Consider the following 27289-nt stretch of genomic DNA (forward strand, 5'->3'; position numbering starts at 1 on the left):
GCTCCGGAGCAATTGATCGATGGGAGACTTTCGCCCAAATAAGAAAAAAAACGACGACACCACCAGAGACACCCCCAGACTGGCTGCACGAAACACGAGCACCGGGGAGGGGGGGGGGGGGTCGCAGTGAATCCGCGGCCGTCAGCGCAACACAAACACAGCCGGGGAGACAGAAGCGGCGTATAATCCGCACGGGGCGTTTCGTCGTGTTTTTATTATGACCACCATCACCATCGCCGCCGCCGCCAGCACGCGTGTTGTGGTCTCGCCGCCGACGTTGGCAAAGCGCTTCTCGTGTTTGAGGATCGCGGCGCAGCCTGGGAGGCAGCTGCGCCCTGATCCACCTGGAGCCAGGATCCAACCGGATCGCCACTCGGCGGCAGGAGGATTTGGGTCTTCTAATTCCGTGTCACCCGATCCTCGCGCCCGGCCACCAGCAGACACCCCCCCCAGCCCCCACCACGTCCCCCCAGCCCCCACCACGTCGATGAATGCGGGGAAGCCGGAGTCCCGCAAGGAGCGCCGAGCGCCGGCTGGGGTGGGGGGACACGGTGCGGCAAGATGCTGCTCGTGCATCGGCGGAGAAATCAAATATGATTGTACGCGAGGGCAGGAAGCTCGCTGTCCTTGTTGTGGTAGTCTGGCCGGGCGGCTGAACCCCGGATTCGAACCCAGGGAACTCGGCGGTGCCGCCTTGGGGTCTAGAACCACCCACCAACCCCCCCGCCCCCCCCCCCCCCAGAACCACCCAACCACGACAACCTTGAGCAATTGAAACATGAAGGCGTAAATTTGGCGAGCCAGTGATTGTGCAAAGTACTGCACGTCCTTTGGCGGGCGGTGGCAGTTAAGAAACAATATCAAATATTACAAACGCCATGGCATTGTTTGGAACCACCATTTACGAAAGTGCCAAGTCCAATGAAAAGGGAATCAAGACGATGGGTGCTGTCCGTACGAGCCAGGCTTGGCTCATCCGACAAAAAGCTTTCACAAAGGGAGAATAAAAAAACAAATAAACCGGCACAATTTCCGTGGGAGGAACCCAGACCAGGGGCGGCAGTGAAAGAAAAAAAACGCACCATCAGCTTGCGTCGTTGGGAATACATTTTTCGTTCCTTAAATTTTCTTTAAATAAAATAAATCCACAAGTATCTCGTTACTGCCCCAAAATTTCAAAAGCGCCGAGAACGGCCACCGCAAAAACCTGCGGCGGGGAGAACCTGCTCGGGTTTGGAGAAAGCGTCTCCGCTCGGAAATGACGCCAAAGCCCTGCGGGATCGGGCGATAGGATTCAGAAATGCGATGTCGGTGCATTTGGCTGCTGCCATACATTTCCACGCGTTAAGCCACTTCTCGTTGAGCTCTCATTAGCGGCCAGGTCGCGTCCGACAAAGGGCTACGTAGCTCAATGGGCCTCACACCTGGTAAAATAAAAACCAGTTGAGCTTTTCGTTTTAAATTCTAATCTCCGACCGTCGTCGTTAGTTCATCCCCCCCCACCCCGCCCCACCAGCTCGCCCCCCCCCGCTCGCCAACGACGCCCCCGAAACCAGCGTCGCGCGAGCGGCCTGCGACTCGCAACCGCCCACGCGACGGGCAGGGGCTGGAGGGCGGCGCGCCAAGGCGGACTTGAATCTCGCAACCTCGGCGTAGGAGTCGAGCCATCGCTCGCTCGAGCGCTGCCCGTTCGGGCCGAACTTGATGCAAGACGCAGCCCCCCCCCCTCCCTGCTACCCACCCCCACAAAAAAGCAGTGAGCTCTTGTAACGCGGTGGCTGCGCTAGGAACTTGGCCAACCGAATTTAATTCTATTGACGTGGGAGAGTGCGTGGAGGGGAGCGAGATGAGATGGGAGAGGCAGGAGAGTGCATGGAGGGGAGCGAGATGAGATGGGAGAGGCAGCAGAGTGCGTGGAGGGGAGCGAGATGAGATGGGAGGCAGGAGAGTGCGTGGAGGGCAGCGAGATGAGATGGGAGAGGCAGCAGAGTGCGTGGAGGGGAGCGAGATGAGATGGGAGAGGCAGCAGAGTGCGTGGAGGGGAGCGAGATGAGATGGGAGAGGCAGGAGAGTGCGTGGAGGGGAGCGAGATGAGATGGGAGAGGCAGGAGAGTGCGTGGAGGGGAGCGAGATGAGATGGGAGAGGCAGGAGAGTGCGTGGAGGGCAGCGAGATGAGATGGGAGAGGCAGCAGAGTGCGTGGAGGGGAGCAAGATGAGATGGGAGAGGCAGGAGAGTGCGTGGAGGGGAGCGAGATGAGATGGGAGAGGCAGCAGAGTGCGTGGAGGGGAGCGAGATGAGATGGGAGAGGCAGCAGAGTGCGTGGAGGGGAGCGAGATGAGATGGGAGAGGCAGGAGAGTGCGTGGAGGGGAGCGAGATGAGATGGGAGAGGCAGCAGAGTGCGTGGAGGGGAGCGAGATGAGATGGGAGAGGCAGGAGAGTGCGTGGAGGGGAGCGAGATGAGATGGGAGAGGCAGCAGAGTGCGTGGAGGGGAGCGAGATGAGATGGGAGAGGCAGGAGAGTGCGTGGAGGGGAGTGAGATGAGAGTAGGAGAGGCAGGAGAGTGCGTGGAGGGGAGCGAGATGAGATGGGAGAGGCAGCAGAGTGCGTGGAGGGGAGCGAGATGAGATGGGAGAGGCAGCAGAGTGCGTGGAGGGGAGCGAGATGAGATGGGAGAGGCAGCAGAGTGCGTGGAGGGGAGTGGAGTGAGATGAGAGGGGAGAGGCAGGAGAGTGCGTGGAGGGGAGTGAGATGAGAGGGGAGAGGCAGGAGAGTGCGTGGAGGGGAGTGAGATGGGAGGGGAGAGGCAGGAGAGTGCGTGGAGGGGAGTAGAGTGAGATGAGAGGGGAGAGGCAGCAGAGCACGGAGAAGAATGGAGGTATTCTTTGGTTCTTTCGGTAAAGTCAAGTAGAAAGAAAATAAATTAAATAATAGAATACGACGTTTCGATCGCAACACAAGCAACCGTCATCAGGTAGAAAACAAACCCAGTAAACTTAGAACAGTCGGCACCCCACCTGGTTGATTACGTTTTTACAAAGATTGCTAAATTTGAGATAGAGACAAAACACCGACACGGAGACACACAGACAGACACACAAGCAGAGAGAGACAACACAGAGACACACAGAAAGAGACACACAACATAGACACACAGACAGACACAAGCAGAGAGAGACAACACAGAGACACACAGAGAGAGACACACAACATAGACAACACATAGACACACAGAGAGAAACACAGAGACACACAGACAGGCACACAACATAGACACACAGACAGACACACAAGCAGAGAGAGACAACACAGAGTCACACAGAGAGAGACACACAACATAGACAGACACACAAGCAGAGAGAGACAACACAGAGACACACAGAGAGAGAGAGAGACACACAACATAGACGCGACTTTACCGAAAGAACCAAAGAGTAATTCCTGCAGTCACGAAAGCTTCAAATCAAGAATGGAGGTGGCGCCCTGTGTGTTGTGTACGAGGGACGGTGACAGCGTAGGTGGATGATGATGACGACGACGATGATGGTGGCTGATTGATGGCGGTTCCTGTTATCGTCAGCCTATGACCAAACCGCCCGATATTCGACCCAACTTGTCAGACAGAAAGCGTCGATTTATTTCGGGGTGGGGGAGGGGAGGGGAGGGGGGGTTACATCTTCCCGCCGTTAATCTCCCCAGACGATTCTAACAGCAATGTAAGTCGTGGCCGAGGGATGCGATGACCCTAAACCCCAGGGGGGCTGGAAATTCCCCGGGTCCAACGCCGGCACCCTGGCGGCGCGGTGTCTCTCACGCCGCAGTCGAGGTCTCGGCGCGTTCCGCTCGCCACCCCCCCCCAACCCCACGTGCCGGGAGGTTCATCCCTCGCCGGGGGCCGCGCGTTGGGGCCGCGGAGAGAGGTGGGGGGGGGAGACTCGGGGGGTGGGGGGGATAGGGGAGTGGGGGGAGGGAGGGTCGAGGGGTCCAACTTATGCCTTGACGTTGTATGCGGCGTGCTTCTGGTTCATGGGGTTCTCTGGCGAGCGCATCCAGTCCTTCTTGAGCGCCTGCTTGAGCTGCGACAGCCGCATGTTGGGGTTCTCCTTCTTCAGCCGCGGCAGGTGCAGCTCCTCGTAGGCCGTGTACGCCGCCTTCATCCGCCGCTCGGGGTGGTGGTCGACGTTCTCCTTGGTGCTGCGCGCACACACATACACACGCACACACACGCACACACACGCACGCACACACATACACACAAGCGCACACATACACACGCACGCACACACACGCACACACACACACACGAGCGCACACGCACACACGCACACACGCGCACACACACGCACACACATACACACAAGCGCACACATACACAAGTACGCACACACACACGCACACACACACACGCACACACACACACAAGCGCACACATACACACGCACACACGCACACACACACACAAGCGCACACATACACACGCACACACACACACAAGCGCACACGCACGCACACACACACGCACTCACACACACACACACACACAAACGCACGCACACACAAACACACGCACACACAAACACACACACAAACACACACACAAACACACACACACAAACACACACACAAACACACACACGCACACACAAACACACACACACACAAACACACACATACGCACACACGCACGCACGCACACACACACACACACACACAACACACGCACACACAAACACACACACACACAAACACACACACACACACAAGCACGAGCACAGAGACGAGAGATGTTGTTAGCCATGCCGGGGATGAAGCCGAGCTTGCCGGGTTCGTGGCACCGCTCGTTAACCCCTTGCGTGGTAGACGCTGTCCGAGTCATCATTTGTTTGGTGTTGTACATTAATAACCACTTTCCAGTCTCAAGCTCTCCTGTACACGAGGTGTTTTCGTTTATTTATTCAGTGCAATTATTATTTACTTACGTATCCAATGTTTTGCTGTCTGTGCTTTTTTTTTTAAAAGACTCCTGGAGCAAATGGCTTTTATCTGGCAATAAAGGTCTTCAATCTCGCCGCGTATTAAAAAAAAAGTTAATTATGCAATAACCCCGAACACTCACTTCAAATGGCCTGACATCGTTCACTTTTACAGGGGGAGTCCCCGTGGGCTCCAGGGGCTAATACCGAGTCAGAGCACAGAGGAGGCCACCAGTGCAGAACACATTCTTATTCTTGGTTCTTTCGGTAAAGTCACGTAGAAGGGAAATAATAAAATAATAAAAATTTTACATAATAAGATAAAATTCTCACGACGTTTCGGCCACAACGCAAGCAGCCGTCCTCAGGTGAAGAACAGGGCTGTCGGAAAGACAGCGTCCTAATGAACACTGCTAAGCTTGGCAGCGTATTTTTAAGCTGGGTCAGAGGAGGAGAGAGCCTTGACAAAGGAGCTTACATATCAGAAGAATTTAGTATATTGATGACAAATCCAGATACAGAACACCCATTCGGGTGTAAAAAAAAAAACATCACGTAAACTTAGAGCACAGTTACATCTCTGGGACCTTTCTTTTGCCAGCATCAAAAATGATGAAAAGAAAGAATCCGTTTTGGTTACCATCTGTAGGACCTTCATGCCGGTATAAAAAATGATGAAAAAAAAATACTAAAAGGTTTGACCCCTTTTTGGCAATAAAACGGGAGTTGTGTTAAGATGTTCAGACATCAAAAAGACAACATTAGGCACACACAGTACTTGTGCCAAACACGCGCATTCAAACATGCTCTGATAACAATACATGACGCATTGTCTTTGAAACGGATTGGCCTACACCAGAGACAGCCTCGTCTCACCGCTGCTGGACCAGAGAACAACTCCTGAAGGGGAACGGCACGGAAACAATGCAAGTAATCACAGAGACAGCTGCTTTATTGCCAGAAAAGATATTAATAAAAAAACTATTCTCATTTTTTCGCAACACAGCGATCACTCAGCCCTCGCAGAGACGGACAGCGACGTGACAGTGCCAGCAGGCACCACGGAGGGGCGGGGAGGGGGCGGCAGCAGCGGCAGCCAGAGAGCGCCGTGGCGCTACATTCTCTCTCCGCTAGATATTTATCCGCGCCTCCGAGAGGCACGGTTGGCTACGTACAGTGCGAAAGACGTTCAACGTACGTACATTGAGAATACATTCAGGTGCTATCGGCCAATTAGTGAGAACACACGCGGGGGGGGGGGGGGAACCGGAGCACCCGGAGCGAATCCACGTAACGTGAGGGAGGAGGTGGGTGGGGGGGGGGGCGGTTAGCGCTACGCTGCGCTATGAACCTGGTGACCCGGGTTCGATTACCACTCACGGCTAACACCAGTGGAGATTATTTGAACTGGTCCTGGGCTTCTACTACGTCGACTTAGCCTCAAATGACAAAGGTGGCCGGGCATGGTGCTGGCCACCCACCCCCTCGTATGGTGTGTCGGCCTTCATAGGTGCTCGCTAAAAGCACTTGCCCAACAGTCTGTTAAGGTTATACAGGTGATCTTTGACGTCGTCTTTGGGGGGGCAACGTTCTATACCCGTACAGATGGACGCAGATGCAGATTAGTCCCCGCCTGCTGCACCGCCGTCTCCTGGCGAGCCAGGGGATATGGCACCTCCTCGAAGCCCAGGGGAAGGGAGTTTCACAAGTTGCGTTCGGGTCCTAGCTGCTGCCTCCAGTGCGGGGAGTTCACAGACCCCGTGCAGCGTAGCCACCACCGCCCCACAAAGGGGATTCAACAACACCCTTCAAAGTAGGGCACCAACAACTGCAAAGACAAAGATCCCCCTATATAATTTAACAGACTGTTGGGGCAAGTGCCGTTAGCGAATGGCACCTATGACAGCTGGCATGGTACACGAGGGGGTGGGTGGCCATCTCCACGCCCGGGCGTCTTTGACTCCTTAGTGGCGATGTTTACACCCCGCACCAGGCACTCATTTGAGGCTGAATCGATCTAGGGGAGGCCCAGGACTGGTGCAGATAATCGTCACCGATGTTGTACGTGAGCGGGAATCCAACTCTGGTAACTGGGTTTGTAGCGCAATGTGCTAACCACCGCGCCACCGCTCCCCACACACACAGATCCAAGTCAAACACCGGACTTGACCACAAATTCCAGCGCTGGGAGTCTCAGCGTTACGCAGGGCGGCCGCCGGATTCCAACCGTGAACCTCTGCAAGCAGCGGTGAGCGCACGACCGCGGCACCGTGAGAGGCAACTGAAGGGACCTCAAAAGTAGTTCACGCATCAGTCGCCACCGACGCGAACAGCGGCCAGGACTCAACACTCGGCGTCGCCGGATTCGCGGTGCGGTGGTCGCGAGCGACCGGGCGGCCGCGATGGTCACAGGAACGTGAAAGTCATTCGCCGTGCAACGTCAAGAACCGCACGATGCCGTGCAAATGCAACTGGCGGGGCGGAGGAAACGAGTAAGAAAATCGGCGCACACGCACGGATTGATTCCACAACGTTTCCCCGCCCGGACGTGCGGTTTGTCCGCGAAGAGCGGTGCATCGTCAACGTCGACGAGCCAACGTTGTGACGTCATCGGGAGGTGATGAGGGGGTGAGGGGGGGAGGGGGTGGGGGGGGGGGTGAGGGGGGGGGGCGAGACGCTCGCTCGCCGCGCTGGACGTCGTTTTGTCCATTTCCCATGTGGTCACCGTCGGCCACGTTCCGGGCGTTCGACCCTCCAAGCGACGCGAGCGGCGACCGTCGCTCTCCAGAGGGAGACGTCCCCCAACGGCGACGCGACAACTTCACGCTCATGCTGCTCATGCTGTGTTCGCACTCGAGCGTCCCTACGAGAGCTATCAAGACCCCACCCCGCCCCTCCAAAGAGAGACATTAAAAACCTGGGAACCTCACACGTTCTTCTCTCTCCACCTTCCCTTCACCTCATCTCCCCCCGTTCCCACACTCCCTAATCTGTCTCGCTCCCCTGTCTGAAGCCGCCTCTCTGCCTCTGCCCCCGCCCCCTCCCTTCCCCTCCACTCTCCCCTCACTTCCCCCCCCAATATCTGCCTCCCCTCCCTCCCTCACCCCCGACTAGCCAGGTTGGCTACCTGCGTATGTATGGTGGAGAAAAAAGTTCAGCACACAGAACTACATATTCACGAGGCACATGACCGCTGGCAGACGAACCTTCTCCACTCTGGCCAAGTCCACGAGGGTTGGGACAGGTCGGGGGACCAACACCCTACCCCAAAGACAAAGCTCCCCCACAAGGCCTGCAACGGACTGTTGGGGCAAGTGCTGTCAGCGAGCACCTCACAAACACGAATACGAACCGTACGCAAGTTGTTCAATCCGGGCGAGTTGATTGAAAGAATTGGGAGAAAGAGATGACGGGAAGGAATCCCGTCCATCCGACAAACACCGAGCGGCCAGCAACAAACGGCACTCTTACATTCAACACCTTGTAAGGCTTCTCGCGACCGATATTATGAATAACCATTGACCTTATGCGGTCAGATTGCCACGTCGGCAGAACGTTTGTCACGCGACACCAACCACCCATCTGTGGGACGCGGGCTTCCGTGTGCCATCTAATTTCCTTTCGGCAAATGCAACAGATAAAATTTCATTTTTTATTAATTAACTTTTTTATTATTTCATTATCGAGGCTCTCAAAACGCCCTGGCGTGAAGGGCGCCGTATCATTAATAAATAAATAACAATCGCCACAATAAATCATTCTAATTACAAATGGGCGTGCAGCGGTATGGCGCAGAGGTAACACTTGTGCCGCTCGGCAAGAAATGCGAGGGCTGGCAGTCTGTGCAGGTCGTCGTTTGTGTGTTCTACCCCTGTTCTACAGAGCGAGTGAGTGGAGTTTGTATGATCTCCCCCTATTCTACAGAGTGAGAGTGAGTGGAGTTTGTATGTTCTACACCTGTTCTACAAAGTGAGTGCGAGTGGAGTTTGTATGATCTCCCCCTGTTCTACAGAGTGAGTGAGTGGAGTTTGTATGATCTCCCCCTGTTCTACAGAGTGAGAGTGAGTGGAGTTTGTATGATCACCCCCTGTTTTGCAGAGTTAGAATGAGTAAAGTTTGCATGATCTCCCCCTGTTCTGCAGAGTGAGTGAGTGGAGTTTGTATGATCTCCGCCTGTTCTACAGAGTGAGTGTGAGTGTAGTTTGTATGATCTCCCCCTGTTCTACAGAGTGAGTGAGTGGAGTTTGTATGATCTCCCCCTGTTCAGCAGAGAGAGTGAGTGGAGTTTGTATGATCTCCCCCTGCTCTACAGAGTGAGAGTGAGTGGAGTTTGTATGATCTCTCCCTATTCTGCAGAGTGAGAGTGAGTGGAGTTTGTATGATCTCCCCCTGTTCTGCAGAGTGAGAGTGAGTGGAGTTTGTATGATCTCCCCCTGTTCTGCAAAGTGAGTGGGAGTGGAGTTTGTATGATCTCCCCCTGTTCTGCAGAGTGAGAGTGAGTGGAGTTCGTATGATCTCCCCCTGTTCTGCAGTGAGAGTGAGTGGAGTTCGTATGATCTCTCCCTGCTCTACAGAGTGAGAGTGAGTGGAGTTTGTATGATCTCTCCCTGTTCTGCAGAGTGAGAGTGAGTGGAGTTCGTATGATCTCCCCCTGTTCTACAGAGTGAGTGGAGTTTGTATAATCTCCCCCTGTTCTACAGAGTGAGTGGAGTTTGTATGATCTCTCCCTGTTCTACAGAGTGAGAGTGAGTGGAGTTTGTATGATCTCCCCCTGTTCTACAGAGTGAGAGGGAGTGGAGTTTGTATGATCTCCCCCTGTTCTACAGAGTGAGTGGAGTTTGTATGATCTCTCCCTGTTCTACAGAGTGAGTGCGAGTGGAGTTTGTATGATCTCCCCCTGTTCTACAGAGTGAGTGAGTGGAGTTTGTATGATCTCTCCCTGTTCTACAGAGTGATTGCGAGTGGAGTTTGTATGATCTCTCCCTGTTCTGCAGAGTGAGAGTGAGTGGAGTTTGTATGATCTCTCCCTGTTCTGCAGAGTGAGAGTGAGTGGAGCTTGTATGATCTCCCCCTGTTATACAGAGTGAATGTGAGTGGAGTTTGTATGATCTCCACCTGTTCTACAGAGTGAGTGGAGTTTGTATGATCTCCCCCTGTTCTGCAGAGTGAGAGTGAGTGGAGTTTGTATGATCTCTCCCTGTTCTGCAGAGTGAGAGTGAGTGGAGTTTGTATGATCTCCTCCTGTTCTGCAGAGTGAGAGTGAGTGTAGTTTGTATGATCTCCCCCTGTTATACAGAGTGAATGTGAGTGGAGTTTGTATGATCTCCACCTGTTCTACAGAGTGAGAGTGAGTGGAGTTTGTATGATCTCCCCCTGTTATACAGAGTGAATCTGAGTGGAGTTTGTATGATCTCCACCTGTTCTACAGAGTGAGTGTAGTTTGTATGATCTCCCCCTGTTCTACAGAGTGAGTGAGTGTAGTTTGTATGATCTCCCCCTGTTCTACAGAGTGAGAGTGAGTGGAGTTTGTATGATCTCCCCCTGTTCTACAGAGTGAGAGTGAGTGTAGTTTGTATGATGTCCCCCTGTTATACAGAGTGAGAGTGAGTGGAGTTTGTATGATCTCCCCCTGTTCTACAGAGTGAGAGTGAGTGGAGTTTGTATGATCTCTCCCTGTTCTGCAGAGTGAGAGTGAGTGGAGATTGTATGATCTCCCCCTGTTCTACAGAGTGAGAGTGAGTGGAGTTTGTATGATCTCTCCCTGTTCTACAGAGTGAGTGCGAGTGGAGTTTGTATGATCTCCCCCTGTTCTACAGAGTGAGAGTGAGTGGAGTTTGTATGATCTCTCCCTGTTCTACAGAGTGAGAGGGAGTGGAGTTTGTATGATCTCCCCCTGTTCTACAGAGTGAGAGTGAGTGGAGTTTGTATGATCTCTCCCTGTTCTACAGAGTGAGTGCGAGTGGAGTTTGTATGATCTCCCCCTGTTCTACAGAGTGAGTGCGAGTGGAGTTGGTATGATCTCTCCCTGTTCTGCAGAGTGAGAGGGAGTGGAGTTTGTATGATCTCCCCCTGTTCTACAGAGTGAGTGAGTGGAGTTTGTATGATCTCTCCCTGTTCTACAGAGTGAGTGCGAGTGGAGTTGGTATGATCTCTCCCTGTTCTGCAGAGTGAGAGTGAGTGGAGTTTGTATGATCTCTCCCTGTTCTGCAGAGTGAGAGTGAGTGTAGTTTGTATGATCTCCCCCTGTTATACAGAGTGAATGTGAGTGGAGTTTGTATGATCTCCACCTGTTCTACAGAGTGAGTGGAGTTTGTATGATCTCCCCCTGTTCTGCAGAGTGAGAGTGAGTGGAGTTTGTATGATCTCTCCCTGTTCTGCAGAGTGAGAGTGAGTGGAGTTTGTATGATCTCCCCCTGTTATACAGAGTGAATGTGAGTGGAGTTTGTATGATCTCCACCTGTTCTACAGAGTGAGTGGAGTTTGTATGATCTCCCCCTGTTATACAGAGTGAATGTGAGTGGAGTTTGTATGATCTCCACCTGTTCTACAGAGTGAGTGTAGTTTGTATGATCTCCCCCTGTTCTACAGAGTGAGTGGAGTTTGTATGATCTCCCCCTGTTCTACAGAGAGTGAGTGTAGTTTGTATGATCTCCCCCTGTTCTACAGAGTGAGAGTGAGTGGAGTTTGTATGATCTCCCCCTGTTCTACAGAGTGAGAGTGAGTGGAGTTTGTATGATCTCCCCCTGTTATACAGAGTGAGAGTGAGTGGAGTTTGTATGATCTCCCCCTGTTCTACAGAGTGAGAGTGAGTGGAGTTTGTATGATCTCTCCATGTTCTGCAGAGTGAGAGTGAGTGGAGTTTGTATGATCTCCCCCTGTTCTACAGAGTGAGAGTGAGTGGAGTTTGTATGATCTCTCCCTGTTCTACAGAGTGAGAGTGAGTGGAGTTTGTATGATCTCCCCCTGCTCTACAGAGCGAGAGGGAGTGGAGTTTGTATGATCTCCCCCTGTTCTACAGAGTGAGAGTGAGTGGAGTTTGTATGATCTCTCCCTGTTCTACAGAGTGAGTGGAGTTTGTATGATCTCTCCCTGTTCTACAGAGTGCGAGTGGAGTTTGTATGATCTCCCCCTGTTCTACAGAGTGAGTGAGTGGAGTTTGTATGATCTCTCCCTGTTCTGCAGAGTGAGAGTGAGTGGAGTTTGTATGATCTCCCCCTGTTATACAGAGTGAATGTGAGTGGAGTTTGTATGATCTCCACCTGTTCTACAGAGTGAGTGGAGTTTGTATGATCTCCCCCTGTTCTGCAGAGTGAGAGTGAGTGGAGTTTGTATGATCTCCTCCTGTTCTGCAGAGTGAGAGTGAGTGTAGTTTGTATGATCTCCCCCTGTTATACAGAGTGAATGTGAGTGGAGTTTGTATGATCTCCACCTGTTCTCCAGAGTGAGTGGAGTTTGTATGATCTCCCCCTGTTATACAGAGTGAATGTGAGTGGAGTTTGTATGATCTCCACCTGTTCTACAGAGTGAGTGGAGTTTGTATGATCTCCCCCTGTTCTACAGAGTGAGTGAGTGTAGTTTGTATGATCTCCCCCTGTTCTACAGAGTGAGAGTGAGTGGAGTTTGTATGATCTCCCCCTGTTATACAGAGTGAGAGTGAGTGGAGTTTGTATGATCTCCCCATGTTCTGCAGAGTGAGAGTGAGTAGAGTTTTTATGATATCCCCCTGTTCTACAGAGAGTGAGTGGAGTTTGTATGATCTCCCCCTGTTCTACAGAGTGAGTGAGTGTAGTTTGTATGATCTCCCCCTGTTCTACAGAGTGAGAGTGAGTGGAGTTTGTATGATCTCCCCCTGTTATACAGAGTGAGAGTGAGTGGAGTTTGTATGATCTCCCCCTGTTCTACAGAGTGAGAGTGAGTGGAGTTTGTATGATCTCTCCATGTTCTGCAGAGTGAGAGTGAGTGGAGTTTGTATGATCTCCCCCTGTTCTACAGAGTGAGAGTGAGTGGAGTTTGTATGATCTCTCCCTGTTCTGCAGAGTGAGAGTGAGTGGAGTTTGTATGATCTCCCCCTGTTCTACAGAGTGAGAGTGAGTGGAGTTTGTATGATCTCTCCCTGTTCTACAGAGTGAGTGCGAGTGGAGTTTGTATGATCTCCCCCTGTTCTACAGAGTGAGAGTGAGTGGAGTTTGTATGATCTCTCCCTGTTCTACAGAGTGAGAGGGAGTGGAGTTTGTATGATCTCCCCCTGTTCTACAGAGTGAGAGTGAGTGGAGTTTGTATGATGTCTCCCTGTTCTACAGAGTAAGAGTGAGTGGAGTTTGTATGATCTCTCCCTGTTCTACAGAGTGAGTGCGAGTGGAGTTTGTATGATCTCCCCCTGTTCTACAGAGTGAGTGCGAGTGGAGTTGGTATGATCTCTCCCTGTTCTGCAGAGTGAGAGGGAGTGGAGTTTGTATGATCTCCCCCTGTTCTACAGAGTGAGTGAGTGGAGTTTGTATGATCTCTCCCTGTTCTACAGAGTGAGTGCGAGTGGAGTTGGTATGATCTCTCCCTGTTCTGCAGAGTGAGGGTGAGTGGAGTTTGTATGATCTCTCCCTGTTCTGCAGAGTGAGAGTGAGTGGAGTTTGTATGATCTCCCCCTGTTATACAGAGTGAATGTGAGTGGAGTTTGTATGATCTCCACCTGTTCTACAGAGTGAGTGGAGTTTGTATGATCTCCCCCTGTTCTGCAGAGTGAGAGTGAGTGGAGTTTGTATGATCTCTCCCTGTTCTGCAGAGTGAGAGTGAGTGGAGTTTGTATGATCTCCCCCTGTTATACAGAGTGAATGTGAGTGGAGTTTGTATGATCTCCACCTGTTCTACAGAGTGAGTGGAGTTTGTATGATCTCCCCCTGTTATACAGAGTGAATGTGAGTGGAGTTTGTATGATCTCCACCTGTTCTACAGAGTGAGTGTAGTTTGTATGATCTCCCCCTGTTCTACAGAGTGAGTGGAGTTTGTATGATCTCCCCCTGTTCTACAGAGTGAGAGTGAGTGTAGTTTGTATGATCTCCCCCTGTTCTACAGAGTGAGAGTGAGTGGAGTTTGTATGATCTCCCCCTGTTCTACAGAGTGAGAGTGAGTGGAGTTTGTATGATCTCCCCCTGTTATACAGAGTGAGAGTGAGTGGAGTTTGTATGATCTCCCCCTGTTCTACAGAGTGAGAGTGAGTGGAGTTTGTATGATCTCTCCATGTTCTGCAGAGTGAGAGTGAGTGGAGTTTGTATGATCTCCCCCTGTTCTACAGAGTGAGAGTGAGTGGAGTTTGTATGATCTCTCCCTGTTCTACAGAGTGAGAGTGAGTGGAGTTTGTATGATCTCCCCCTGCTCTACAGAGTGAGAGGGAGTGGAGTTTGTATGATCTCCCCCTGTTCTACAGAGTGAGAGTGAGTGGAGTTTGTATGATCTCCCCCTGTTATACAGAGTGAATGTGAGTGGAGTTTGTATGATCTCCACCTGTTCTACAGAGTGAGTGGAGTTTGTATGATCTCCCCCTGTTCTGCAGAGTGAGAGTGAGTGGAGTTTGTATGATCTCCTCCTGTTCTGCAGAGTGAGAGTGAGTGTAGTTTGTATGATCTCCCCCTGTTATACAGAGTGAATGTGAGTGGAGTTTGTATGATCTGCACCTGTTCTCCAGAGTGAGTGGAGTTTGTATGATCTCCCCCTGTTATACAGAGTGAATGTGAGTGGAGTTTGTATGATCTCCACCTGTTCTACAGAGTGAGTGGAGTTTGTATGATCTCCCCCTGTTCTACAGAGTGAGTGAGTGTAGTTTGTATGATCTCCCCCTGTTCTACAGAGTGAGAGTGAGTGGAGTTTGTATGATCTCCCCCTGTTATACAGAGTGAGAGTGAGTGGAGTTTGTATGATCTCCCCATGTTCTGCAGAGTGAGAGTGAGTAGAGTTTTTATGATATCCCCCTGTTCTACAGAGAGTGAGTGGAGTTTGTATGATCTCCCCCTGTTCTACAGAGTGAGTGAGTGTAGTTTGTATGATCTCCCCCTGTTCTACAGAGTGAGAGTGAGTGGAGTTTGTATGATCTCCCCCTGTTATACAGAGTGAGAGTGAGTGGAGTTTGTATGATCTCCCCCTGTTCTACAGAGTGAGAGTGAGTGGAGTTTGTATGATCTCTCCATGTTCTGCAGAGTGAGAGTGAGTGGAGTTTGTATGATCTCCCCCTGTTCTACAGAGTGAGAGTGAGTGGAGTTTGTATGATCTCTCCCTGTTCTGCAGAGTGAGAGTGAGTGGAGTTTGTATGATCTCCCCCTGTTCTACAGAGTGAGAGTGAGTGGAGTTTGTATGATCTCTCCCTGTTCTACAGAGTGAGTGCGAGTGGAGTTTGTATGATCTCCCCCTGTTCTACAGAGTGAGAGTGAGTGGAGTTTGTATGATCTCTCCCTGTTCTACAGAGTGAGAGGGAGTGGAGTTTGTATGATCTCCCCCTGTTCTACAGAGTGAGAGTGAGTGGAGTTTGTATGATGTCTCCCTGTTCTACAGAGTGAGAGTGAGTGGAGTTTGTATGATCTCTCCCTGTTCTACAGAGTGAGTGCGAGTGGAGTTTGTATGATCTCCCCCTGTTCTACAGAGTGAGTGCGAGTGGAGTTGGTATGATCTCTCCCTGTTCTGCAGAGTGAGAGGGAGTGGAGTTTGTATGATCTCCCCCTGTTCTACAGAGTGAGTGAGTGGAGTTTGTATGATCTCTCCCTGTTCTACAGAGTGAGTGCGAGTGGAGTTGGTATGATCTCTCCCTGTTCTGCAGAGTGAGGGTGAGTGGAGTTTGTATGATCTCTCCCTGTTCTGCAGAGTGAGAGTGAGTGGAGTTTGTATGATCTCCCCCTGTTATACAGAGTGAATGTGAGTGGAGTTTGTATGATCTCCACCTGTTCTACAGAGTGAGTGGAGTTTGTATGATCTCCCCCTGTTCTGCAGAGTGAGAGTGAGTGGAGTTTGTATGATCTCTCCCTGTTCTGCAGAGTGAGAGTGAGTGGAGTTTGTATGATCTCCCCCTGTTATACAGAGTGAATGTGAGTGGAGTTTGTATGATCTCCACCTGTTCTACAGAGTGAGTGGAGTTTGTATGATCTCCCCCTGTTATACAGAGTGAATGTGAGTGGAGTTTGTATGATCTCCACCTGTTCTACAGAGTGAGTGTAGTTTGTATGATCTCCCCCTGTTCTACAGAGTGAGTGGAGTTTGTATGATCTCCCCCTGTTCTACAGAGTGAGAGTGAGTGTAGTTTGTATGATCTCCCCCTGTTCTACAGAGTGAGAGTGAGTGGAGTTTGTATGATCTCCCCCTGTTCTACAGAGTGAGAGTGAGTGGAGTTTGTATGATCTCCCCCTGTTATACAGAGTGAGAGTGAGTGGAGTTTGTATGATCTCCCCCTGTTCTACAGAGTGAGAGTGAGTGGAGTTTGTATGATCTCTCCATGTTCTGCAGAGTGAGAGTGAGTGGAGTTTGTATGATCTCCCCCTGTTCTACAGAGTGAGAGTGAGTGGAGTTTGTATGATCTCTCCCTGTTCTACAGAGTGAGAGTGAGTGGAGTTTGTATGATCTCCCCCTGCTCTACAGAGTGAGAGGGAGTGGAGTTTGTATGATCTCCCCCTGTTCTACAGAGTGAGAGTGAGTGGAGTTTGTATGATCTCTCCCTGTTCTACAGAGTGAGTGGAGTTTGTATGATCTCTCCCTGTTCTACAGAGTGAGTGCGAGTGGAGTTTGTATGATCTCCCCGTTCTACAGAGTGAGAGGGAGTGGAGTTTGTATGATCTCCCCCTGTTCTACAGAGTGAGTGAGTGGAGTTTGTATGATCTCTCCCTGTTCTGCAGAGTGAGAGTGAGTGGAGTTTGTATGATCTCCCCCTGTTATACAGAGTGAATGTGAGTGGAGTTTGTATGATCTCCACCTGTTCTACAGAGTGAGTGGAGTTTGTATGATCTCCCCCTGTTCTGCAGAGTGAGAGTGAGTGGAGTTTGTATGATCTCCTCCTGTTCTGCAGAGTGAGAGTGAGTGTAGTTTGTATGATCTCCCCCTGTTATACAGAGTGAATGTGAGTGGAGTTTGTATGATCTCCACCTGTTCTCCAGAGTGAGTGGAGTTTGTATGATCTCCCCCTGTTATACAGAGTGAATGTGAGTGGAGTTTGTATGATCTCCACCTGTTCTACAGAGTGGAGTTTGTATGATCTCCCCCTGTTCTACAGAGTGAGTGAGTGTAGTTTGTATGATCTCCCCCTGTTCTACAGAGTGAGAGTGAGTGGAGTTTGTATGATCTCCCCCTGTTATACAGAGTGAGAGTGAGTGGAGTTTGTATGATCTCCCCATGTTTTGCAGAGTGAGAGTGAGTAGAGTTTGTATGATATCCCCCTGTTCTACAGAGAGTGAGTGGAGTTTGTATGATCTCCCCCTGTTCTACAGAGTGAGTGAGTGTAGTTTGTATGATCTCCCCCTGTTCTACAGAGTGAGAGTGAGTGGAGTTTGTATGATCTCCCCCTGTTCTACAGAGTGAGAGTGAGTGGAGTTTGTATGATCTCCCCCTGTTATACAGAGTGAGAGTGAGTGGAGTTTGTATGATCTCCCCCTGTTCTACAGAGTGAGAGTGAGTGGAGTTTGTATGATCTCTCCATGTTCTGCAGAGTGAGAGTGAGTGGAGTTTGTATGATCTCCCCCTGTTCTACAGAGTGAGAGTGAGTGGAGTTTGTATGATCTCTCCCTGTTCTACAGAGTGAGAGTGAGTGGAGTTTGTATGATCTCCCCCTGTTCTACAGAGTGAGTGGAGTTTGTATGTTCTCCCCCTGTTCTGCAGAGTGAGTGGAGTTTGTATGATCTCCCCCTGTTCTGCAGAGTGAGTGGAGCTTGTATGTGCCGCCCCCTACTGCAGGACCCTCCTGAAGTAACAGAGACTCCGTGAGGCTTTCTTCGCGGGGAAATGAACGTGAACAAATGAAACCGAGGGGGCTGGAGAGAGACTAAAACTACATCTTTTTATTTTACCAGGTAAGGCCCACTGAGCGATGTGGAGCACTTTTTCAGAAGCGACCTGGCCACAAGTCATAGCTCGACGAAGCGGTGGCTGATCACGTGGGAATTTATAGCAGCCAAATATTTTACATGCGGAGGGAAAAACCGGAGAGACCCGGAGAAAAATCCACGCGGCCACAGGAAGAGAGACACGCAAACTCCAAATATACAGCAGGCGTCGAGGTCGGGATGGAGCCCATCACGACCTCCGGTGAAGAACAGGCGAGCCGCGGAGCGACGTACCTGAGGGCCGCGATGGCGTCGTCCACGGACCGGGCCTCCACCGCGTCGTCGGCAGCCACCAGCCGGTTGATGTTCTCCTCCAGCGGCTGGTCGGCTTGAGTAACCCCCTTGCCCGCGACGCCGCCTGCATGGGGGAAGGCGAGCGTCGGCACCGCGGGCGGCTCGGGCAAAACGGCAACGCAACACCGCCAAGCCGGTGACCGGGTTTCAGAGATCGGGTCGCCCCCCCCCACCTCCCCCCCACCTCCCCATCTCTCCCATTCCCAAGCGTCGAGTTGCCCGGTCAACGATTCTGTTGCGATTGTTTTTGTTGTTGTTATTGTTGTTGTTATTGTTTTTGTTAACGACCACTCCACTTGCCACGCACGAGACGTTCAAACGACACAGCGGTGGTGGGGGCGCTAGGGCACGGCATGGTATGTTCGCCCACATTGCTCGGCTCAAAAGGTTAAAGGCGCAGCCCTGCAATTGCTCTCGATCGCTCACGCGGCTGCTGGCGGAAAGGGGGCCTCTCCGCTCGAGGGAGCACTCGAGGGCGCCGTGGTGGCAAGATGTTTACTACCTGGGGCCTGATATGCAGGAGGTCGTGGATTATATCCCGACCCTGACGACTGCTGTATATTTGGAGATTGCAGGTCTCTCTATCTCCCCGTGGTGGCGTGGATTTTTCTCAAGGTCCTTCTGTTTTTCCCTCCGCAATTGGCTGCTCCGTTCATAATATTTGGCTGCTGATAAACCACGACGTGGAGCTATCACTTGACGCCAGGTGACGTCTGAAAAAGAGCTACATAGCTCAGTGTGCCTTACCTGGTAAAATAACAGTTTAGTTTTAAGTATTTGGAATTTGGGCTAATATTGCACACAGACCGGGCGTCCTGTAAGAGGTGGGCGTACCCATGCTTTACCCCACCACACACGCCGACCTGCCAAATTGACCTTGGGTGAACCCAATCAGACTGCTGAGTGGACCGAGGCGGTGAGGATGATTATGGGGGGGGGTCGGGGGGAATTTAAGAAACCTGCACTATTGTTAGTGCTGCCGGGCCGGGAGATGGAATCGAAACGGCGACTTCTAAATCGATTCCCAAATCGACCGGAGAAAGTCCAGTGCGCTAACAGTGACACCGCAGCTGCATCCGTTGTAGTACTACTGGATTTTCCACAATAGAGGTTTTTTTGGGTTAGATCGCGTAAATATCTGTTGTTAAACCCGCCACCACCCGACACAGCCAACTAGTAAGGTTTGTCACGTAAACAGAACGTGGCCAATTCGTCACTAGTACAGCACAGCGGTGTGTTGGAGAGCCAAGCCACAACATTTACAATCTGAGTACGCGATCTAAACCAAAAAACCTCTATTATGGAAGATTTTGGTTGCCAAAACCTACGTGTTAAACAAACTGTATTTTACCGGGAAGTAATGACATTTTTTAAATATTCTGTTAAAATAATATGAAACTTGGGTCTTATTTGCAAGGATGCTCCAGGTTAAATGGTATGGTTGATTTAGGAATCATACAGTGAATAAAATGACATTTGTCACTGCACCTCCGATCAGCCTGGTTGGCTACGTACGGTGCAAAAAGAGTTCACCATCCGTACGTACAGAGACACAAACTCATTCTGAGCGGTGTTGGTAGTCTGTGCAGGTCAGCACACGCAGGCATTAGCCGATGAGATCACGCGAATTATAATTTGCCTCCTAGCCTCACCCCTACTCACCTTCAGCGAGACGTTTTCTCAATAAACTTTTCAAATCCACGACTGCAACCGATGGCAATGTTTGTCACACTGCCATCAGATGCACGACAGCCAAACTGATGCTAAATTCTCAAAGCTGGAATATGGGCAACTTCAGTGCCGCGTGTCTTTGTAGGCATCAGCGGCCAGGCCAAGACCATCAACTGACTACAACTGAGAAATCGATTTCATAATAACTCAGTCTGCGTGGCTAAATGGGTTCATATGCTCGCCTGTGGTTTCTGTGAGACGATAGGTCTCTCTGTAAGTCTGTGAGTTGCTTTAAAAGTGTGTGGGTCGTATGGAAGTCTACGGGTCGATTCTCTGCGCCAGCCTCTTGGTATCTGTACAAGTCGCTGGTCACCGGGCTGACACCAATTAACTCACCACACTTTAGAACCCGGTTGAATCACAACTCAGCCTGTGTGTGTGCCTACGCGTCTCTCTGTCGGTCTACGGGGTCTCTACGTAGTCTGAGTATCTATGTACAATATGGGTGGGTGACCAGGCTCGCACCATCAACTCACTAATAACTGACGGTGCCAGCTCAACGATTTGACCTCCGAGCCATCCGGCGACCTCCATCTGGCATCATCATGATCGTTATCACGTGACCGTGAGTTGTTCGGCATGATGTCTGACGTTCCGCTCCCACGTGACAATTCAGTTCAGCATTATTATTGGTATTGGGCAGCGATGTGGCCCAACAGTCGTGGTTCAAATCTGACAGCTCCCCTGATGAAACTTTGTTGTATTAACCATGAACGACTATGTGCCGCCTGCATCACAGTGGATGTTTAAAATCTGCTGGTAATTACAGAATCAGAATCTAAATGTATACTGGATGAGCATTAAAGCTCTTTTTCCACAGATGTCCAGTCGCTGATGTAATTCAGAAAGGAGTAGGCCTTTGTGTGGTGGCCTCACGGGTCCAAATTGATCAAATTTGAAAATAATGACATCGCAAATGACTCCATTGGGATTACGCAATCATCATCATCATTAACAGCCCTTACCGGCAGACTAATGCCCACTCGCAAGCCAGGTGATGAGTCACCTTGTGGTGCGCAGACACAACTGCCACTGGGAGGGGGGGGGAGTGCCCCTTCAAATGTTTGACACGAGATGCGTGCGATGTAGCCTACAGCGTCGTCGTTGTCATTCCCATCGTAATGGCGCTAAGCGTGGCCGTCGCAGCGGGCGCCCTTCACCTTCGCCGTCCGACCCCCCGTCGTTGGCGGCGCGCTCCTCCTGCTCGCGCTTGAGCGCCTCGCCGATCTGCGCTCGCGTCACTTTGCCGCCGCCCGCCGCCGCCGCCGCCGCGGCCGCCGCCTGCTTGGCGGCGCGGCCCTTCAGGCTGGCCTGCTCCTCGTCCAACAGCCGCTGGGCCTCCTTCTTGCGCTCCACCTGCTCCAAGCGCTTCTTCTCGCGCTCCACCTGCGCGTTGCGCGGGGGAAGGGGGGACGGACGTGCGACGGAGGCTTATTAGTTGTTTGGTGACACCCGCAGGGGTGCGGCTCTAAGCGTCCGTAACGAGGGCCCCTTCAAAGGAGGCCGCCGATTCATCGCGGCGAGCGGTCGCGTGGTTTCCATGAGCCGCCCTGAAGATTGTTCAGCTGCAAATGTAATCGGTGTCGTCGCCATGTCGGCTTTAAAGCCTCTCTCAGCATCTCCAAAAGTGAAAGCCTCGAATTAACGTGATACGTTGTCGTGGGTTTTCGCAGCAAATGCTACAATTCGAAATCGATTTTTTGAGGCTAGGCCACGTAACGATCCGGCCAAATCTGTCATAAGACCCTCCACCACCCGACACAACAAAACAAATTAAATCGTCATGTTTACAAGCGTTCAACAACGCACGCCGATAGTTATCGTTTCAACTCACTGGTGAAGCTGAAGAGCAACCAGGTTTAGTGATCAGATACGTTGCATTTCGCTAGAAACTACGTCAAGCATCTTCAGGACAAGATCCAGGAAGTAAGAAGAACCCGTGTCACCTGACCCCACTTTTTGAAACAGGTCTCACGACATCACAGCAACATCCAATCAGATAGAAACTCGATATTAACGACTACACATATCTCGGTGGTTCCTCCGAACATAAAAAAGAAGGCAAAAGCAAATTCGCTGCCCTCAAAACAAATTCTTTTCTGAGAATTATTTCCATTTCTTATAAAGATCGTGCTATAAACACAGAATGGACCTTGACAAAGAAGAAAGACTAACAACTACGGTACGAAGACATGATCAGGAGGAATGGTAATGGTGACCGACTGCAAAGTCGTGACAGAAGTGCCCCTTCGTGAGTCAATTGCCAGTACAGCGGAAACTGCAGGCACAATACATTTGCCAACTCGGTTTAATCACAGGCAACCCGTGTTGCCAACTCAACGATGCTGTCGCTGTAGTTAGCGACTTTCTGAATTTCCCCGCAATAAAAATGTCAAAGCAAAAAAAATTCAGAGACTTTCTGGGCCGTAGACATTACGCCGATTTAGTAGCGGACTCAGGTTTGGATAAAGAATCCTGTGTCGGTGGATTACCTTTAATACTCGGTTAATTGTCTCGTAACATTTCTGAAAACTACAGAAAGTCCGTCCAGCGATACCCGGTGACTTTTTGAGAGTTTGGAGACCCGACAGAGTTAGCAAGACCGCAGGAGGCCGCCTGGATTCAAATCGAGGATTCTGAGCGGAGCCAATTTTTGCACCCTAACCCCCCCCGAGTCACCTGGCCACCTCACGCGAGAATCCACTTTGAACCGACGCATTGCAAGGGTACCCAGCATACGGCATCGGTTCAAGGTGCAAGTCCCCTACAATTGGTTGCTCACAATCGCCGCTCGGGAGAGCTCCAGAGAGCCTCACTGGCGCACGGCCCGTTCCCATCAAGGCTCGTCTGGCTGGCTTACATCCAGTCGACTGCTGTGGGGATTCACTTTTAAGTAAACCCCAGGACGCCCATGAAGCAGAGCCTGAGCAGCTAATAGGGGCCCTTCCTGCTGAAACAAATTAAATGTATCTCGCCAAAAACCCACATTTCAAGTACATCGAAGCACAAAGTCGCGACGTAAAAAAGGTGAAATACATGTTATTTCATCATCATCAACATCATCATCATCGACCATCATCGATCCACTGTTGGATGTAGGCCTCCCCAAAGCTGCCGCCAACCTCTCACGACCCTACGAATCCGGCCGTGCGACAATCGCAATGGGGCATCGTGGAAAACAGCGGCGCGTCACCGCGCGTCACGCACTTTGCGCTGCTCCTTCTTGAGCACGTTCTTGTCATCCTCCACCCAGAGGGCATCCTCCACCTCCTTCTGCTTCTTGGCCGTGGCGACCGCCTTGGCCTCCTCCTTGCGGACGCGGGCCGCCGCCGCCTTGGTGTTCTCGGTGGAGAACTTCTTTGGCATCGCCTCCCCGCCAAGCGCAGCCTGGGCCAGGCCCTAGATGGGTGAGAGCAGACGAGGGAGAAGCTGCTGCTGCGGTGTGCCACGCTTCAGGCAACGTGGCGTTCGCCCCGGAGACTCATTCGATCCGAGTGACCGTTTCCTCTCATCGTTAGATAATCACATTTTTATTCATATAGCACCTCGACCAAGGAGCTGAACAAAGAATCTAACTGTTTGTAAGGCAGAAGAGCGTGGTGCGATGAGATGAGTTGATTCGAAGGATGGTAGTTACGTGAATGACGACGACGATGCATGAAATAAACAAAGAGTGGTTAATGATGAGTAAGCACGATGATGAATTGGTAGGGAGGTTGGGAAAGAGAGGGATGGAGTTAATGATGGGGAAGGGAGGCGAAAGGGGAGTTTGTTAAGCTACCATTATTACAGAGCAAAACATTTATCTTCCTCCAGAGGCGGGTCTAGAAACTTCCAAAAAGTGTGGTGGGTGGTCCTGCATTAATAAATAAGCACAACAATTTTCACTGCTAAATATCAATTAACTGACAATTTCCGGGGTATCGATCCCGCCGATCGTCCATTAAATCTCCCTCCCATCGTCTTTTTTCCCAAAGTGCCCATCGACATCCACAGCCCTGGAGCCAATCCACTGCTGGATGAGGGCCCTGCCACGCCTTGCGGACCGTGGGGGATTATACGGCCATAATTCACCACGCGGGTCGGTGCGGGTTGGTGAAGGCAGGAGCATAGAGGTATAGTACAGCACTTAACTATGCATGGTCTTCAACCTTGCAGGGAAATTGTCAGGATCAACCCTATCCCCGCATCTACGATTAGCACGGTGTGAAAGCAGTACAAGATCAATACAGGGTGCTTCAAATAAATGTTAACCTACATGGGACAATCGTTTTTAATGGAAAAAGAACGGATAATACACTGTGACATGATAACAAATGTGATGTTAATAGCTTCAAAAATTAAAAGTCTCCACTTGTTTCGCCATCGTTGTCAACACGTGCCTGGAATCTTCTCCAGGTGGTCTCCAGAGCCCGGAAGCACATTTCTGTTGCAAATTCTTAGAAGTGTTAACATTGTTTTGAAGCACCTTGTCCATACATCCAGGCTTAGCATCTAATAGCTAATGAGTGCAGTCCGGGTGTTTGGTCCGAGGCCAACAATGATAGCTTACACTTTACCTTCTTATAGAAGAAATACTGTTCATGATTATGTAGTTTGTCTTCTGCTCGCAATTCTATCCCGAGGGTGCAATCAGCATGATGTCATGAGGCTAAAGCAACCAATCATAATGCTCTCAGAGGCCAATGCGCCCCCCCCCCCCCCGTTAAGAGAATGGCCCACGGAAGGAGATGACACAGAACTGCTTCCGAAAATCTTTTCAAGCGACCTCTCATTCACACATCACGGGGCTGACAGATATCCCCGTTACATGACAGCCAAACCGATATTCATAATTAAGCGCAGAAACCAAATTTCACGTGATGAGGTATTTTTTGTGTGCAGTCATTGGCGATGGGGGGCTGCATTGAGAACTCGGTTCAACCACAAATTGGTCTCAGAGCCTGCGGGTCTCTATGTGAGTCTGTGGGTCTCTATGTGAGTCTGTGGGTCTCTATGTGAGTCTGTGGGTCTCTATCTGAGACTATGGGTCTCTGTGAGTCTATGGCTTTCTACGTGAGTCTATACGTCTATGTGAGGCTGTTGATCTCAGTGAGACTGGGTTTCTGTGATTCTATGGGTTTATATGCGAGTCTATGGGTTTCTATGCAAGACTATGGGTCTCTATGTAAGGCTATGGGTCTTTCTTTAAGTATATGGACCTCTTTGTGAAAGTATGGATTTATATGCGAGTCTATGGGTCTCTGTGAGTCTATGGGTCTCGATGTGAGTCTATGGGTCACATATGTGAGTCTATGCGTCTCTATGCGAGTCTATGGGTCTCTATGCGAGTCTATGGGTCTCTATGCGAGTCTATGGGTCACATATGTGAGTCTATGGGTATCTATGTGAGTCTATGCGTCTATATGTGAGTCTATGGACTTATATGTGAAACTAAGGATTGATATGTGAAACAACAGGCCTCTATGTCAAAATATGGGTCTATATATGTATCAGTGGGTCCCCAATCGAGCCTGTGGGTCTCTATGTGAGACTAGGGGCGTCTTTAAATCTGGGGGTCTCTGTGCGAATCATTAAGAGGGCCTATAAAGAGACTCACTACGACACGAGACGGCCCGGTTCGAACACGGAGATTCAAACCCAGGCATCTCAGCTGTGATGGTTCAGCACTGGCCACTGAGACCAACGCGATTGCGACGACTGCTCACGACCCCGCTGTTGTCTCTGCTGGTGATGGATGATGACCCAAGCACACCCAGGAAGTCTTTACAACACAAAGCACCGTCGGTGTAACACGGAGGCTTTCGCGACCAATATCAACCCCCCAAAAAAGCTCCTGTATCATGGACAAACCACTGTGTCCTCTAACGCACAGAGGCGCTGGGCAGCGCGACTACTGCCCACACAACTGGTATTTATCGCGCGGTGGAAGTTCCACGTTCCTGTGACGGGAGCTCTGATATCCACAGGCAAAGTATAATAACGTTTAACAAAGGACCACGATAGCCATGAAGCCCGAGTGAATGATGATGATGATGGTGATGTTTTTTTTATTTGCCGAGCACAGGCCCGAAGGCCCAAAACGCCATGCGACCAGCCACAAACGGCACGATCGATAAATATTTGAAGAGCCGATGACACATCACTGATGATACATCACTGATGATACATCACTGATGATACATCACTGATGATACATCACTGATGATGATGATATCGTCAGCTATGTTGTACTAAGTGCTAGTAATGTTGCTGCTGCCGTTTATAATGACACACTCATTCATTTCAACTCGTCCGATTGTTCCAACAGCATAACCCCTCCACTAAAAGACCACGCTCCGGGCAGCAACCATCTCCACAATCGTTCCTTATCCACGCCAGCGGCAACTCCACGTTCCTCTGGCCAGGAGGAAGATGATGTACGGCGAATGAATGATCGCTCAGCGCGATGTCGTGTGAGGCTCATCTCTCTGGCGTCTCGGATGCAACATTCAGACTTCGAGAGATTCACTCGGAGTCGGCTAATTGGTGGTGATGATGTTGGTGATGATGTTGGTGATGATGTTGGGGGGGCGAGGGGTGTTTGAGGGAATCGCGCCCCTTACCCGGGAGTCCAACTGGAAGGCGCCGAGACGAAGGCCTCGCGGAGTCGCTCACAACGCGAGTCAGCGTCACACACACCCAACCCACCAAGACCCCCCCCCCCTTGTGTGGTGCCTGCCAACAGATATTGTTTGTTTGTACAACAATAAAACGTCTAATAGATATTCACATTGTTGTGATGTCGTTTCAACAAACAAAAATTCTCCTTTTCAAATTCGTTTTAGTGAATAATTTGCGTGAAATGCTTCAAGAGTGACGCGCTTGTTTCGAGCGTTATGAGGCTACAGCGGCCATGGCAGTCAGGGAGGTGACGTCATTGGGGTGTGCGTGTTGCAGGGGGGAGTGTGGGGGGGTATTATAGGGGGGGGGGAGTGTGGTGGGGGGGGAGTGTGGGGGGGGGTGTGGGGGGGGGGAAGTGGGGGGGGGAAGTGTGGGGGGGGGGGTGTGGGGGGGGGGAGTGTGGGGGGCAGAGTGGGGGGAGGAGAGTGGGGGGAGAGTGTGGGGGGGGGAGTGTGTGAGAGGGAGTGTTTGTGGAGGTATTGTAGGGGGGGGGGCAATGCTACAACGGAAGTGACGTCACCACCTCCCCACCTGTCAAGCCGCGGCGTCTCCCCTACGCAAGA

General features: G+C 51.1%; 1 protein-coding gene and 1 long non-coding RNA gene across 3 annotated transcripts; one reads left to right on the forward strand and one right to left on the reverse strand.

Annotated features, from left to right (window-relative positions):
* Positions 1 to 3614: 3614 nt before the first annotated feature.
* Positions 3615 to 27280, reverse strand: CCDC124 (coiled-coil domain containing 124). Of its 2 annotated transcripts, none has more exons than XM_078617340.1 (5): positions 27258 to 27280; positions 23271 to 23462; positions 21224 to 21449; positions 18273 to 18396; positions 3615 to 4195 (listed from the first exon to the last, which is right to left on the reverse strand). In XM_078617340.1, the coding sequence occupies exons 2-5, from the start codon at positions 23427 to 23429 to the stop codon at positions 3991 to 3993; spliced, it is 714 nt and encodes a 237-aa protein (XP_078473466.1). In that variant the 5' UTR covers positions 23430 to 23462; positions 27258 to 27280; the 3' UTR covers positions 3615 to 3990. The 2 variants fall into 2 exon arrangements, with proteins under 2 accessions (XP_078473466.1, XP_078473465.1); XM_078617339.1 differs by lacking the exon at positions 27258 to 27280 and adding an exon at positions 26669 to 26992.
* LOC144734901 (uncharacterized) lies at positions 25756 to 26833 on the forward strand. Its single transcript, XR_013588567.1, has 2 exons — positions 25756 to 25974; positions 26374 to 26833. It is a non-coding gene; the product is annotated as an uncharacterized LOC144734901 (long non-coding RNA).
* Positions 27281 to 27289: the final 9 nt, after the last annotated feature.

Source organism: Lampetra planeri, chromosome 53 (assembly GCF_965212315.1).
Source record: "Lampetra planeri chromosome 53, kcLamPlan1.2.h2, whole genome shotgun sequence".
NCBI lineage: Eukaryota > Metazoa > Chordata > Hyperoartia > Petromyzontiformes > Petromyzontidae > Lampetra > Lampetra planeri.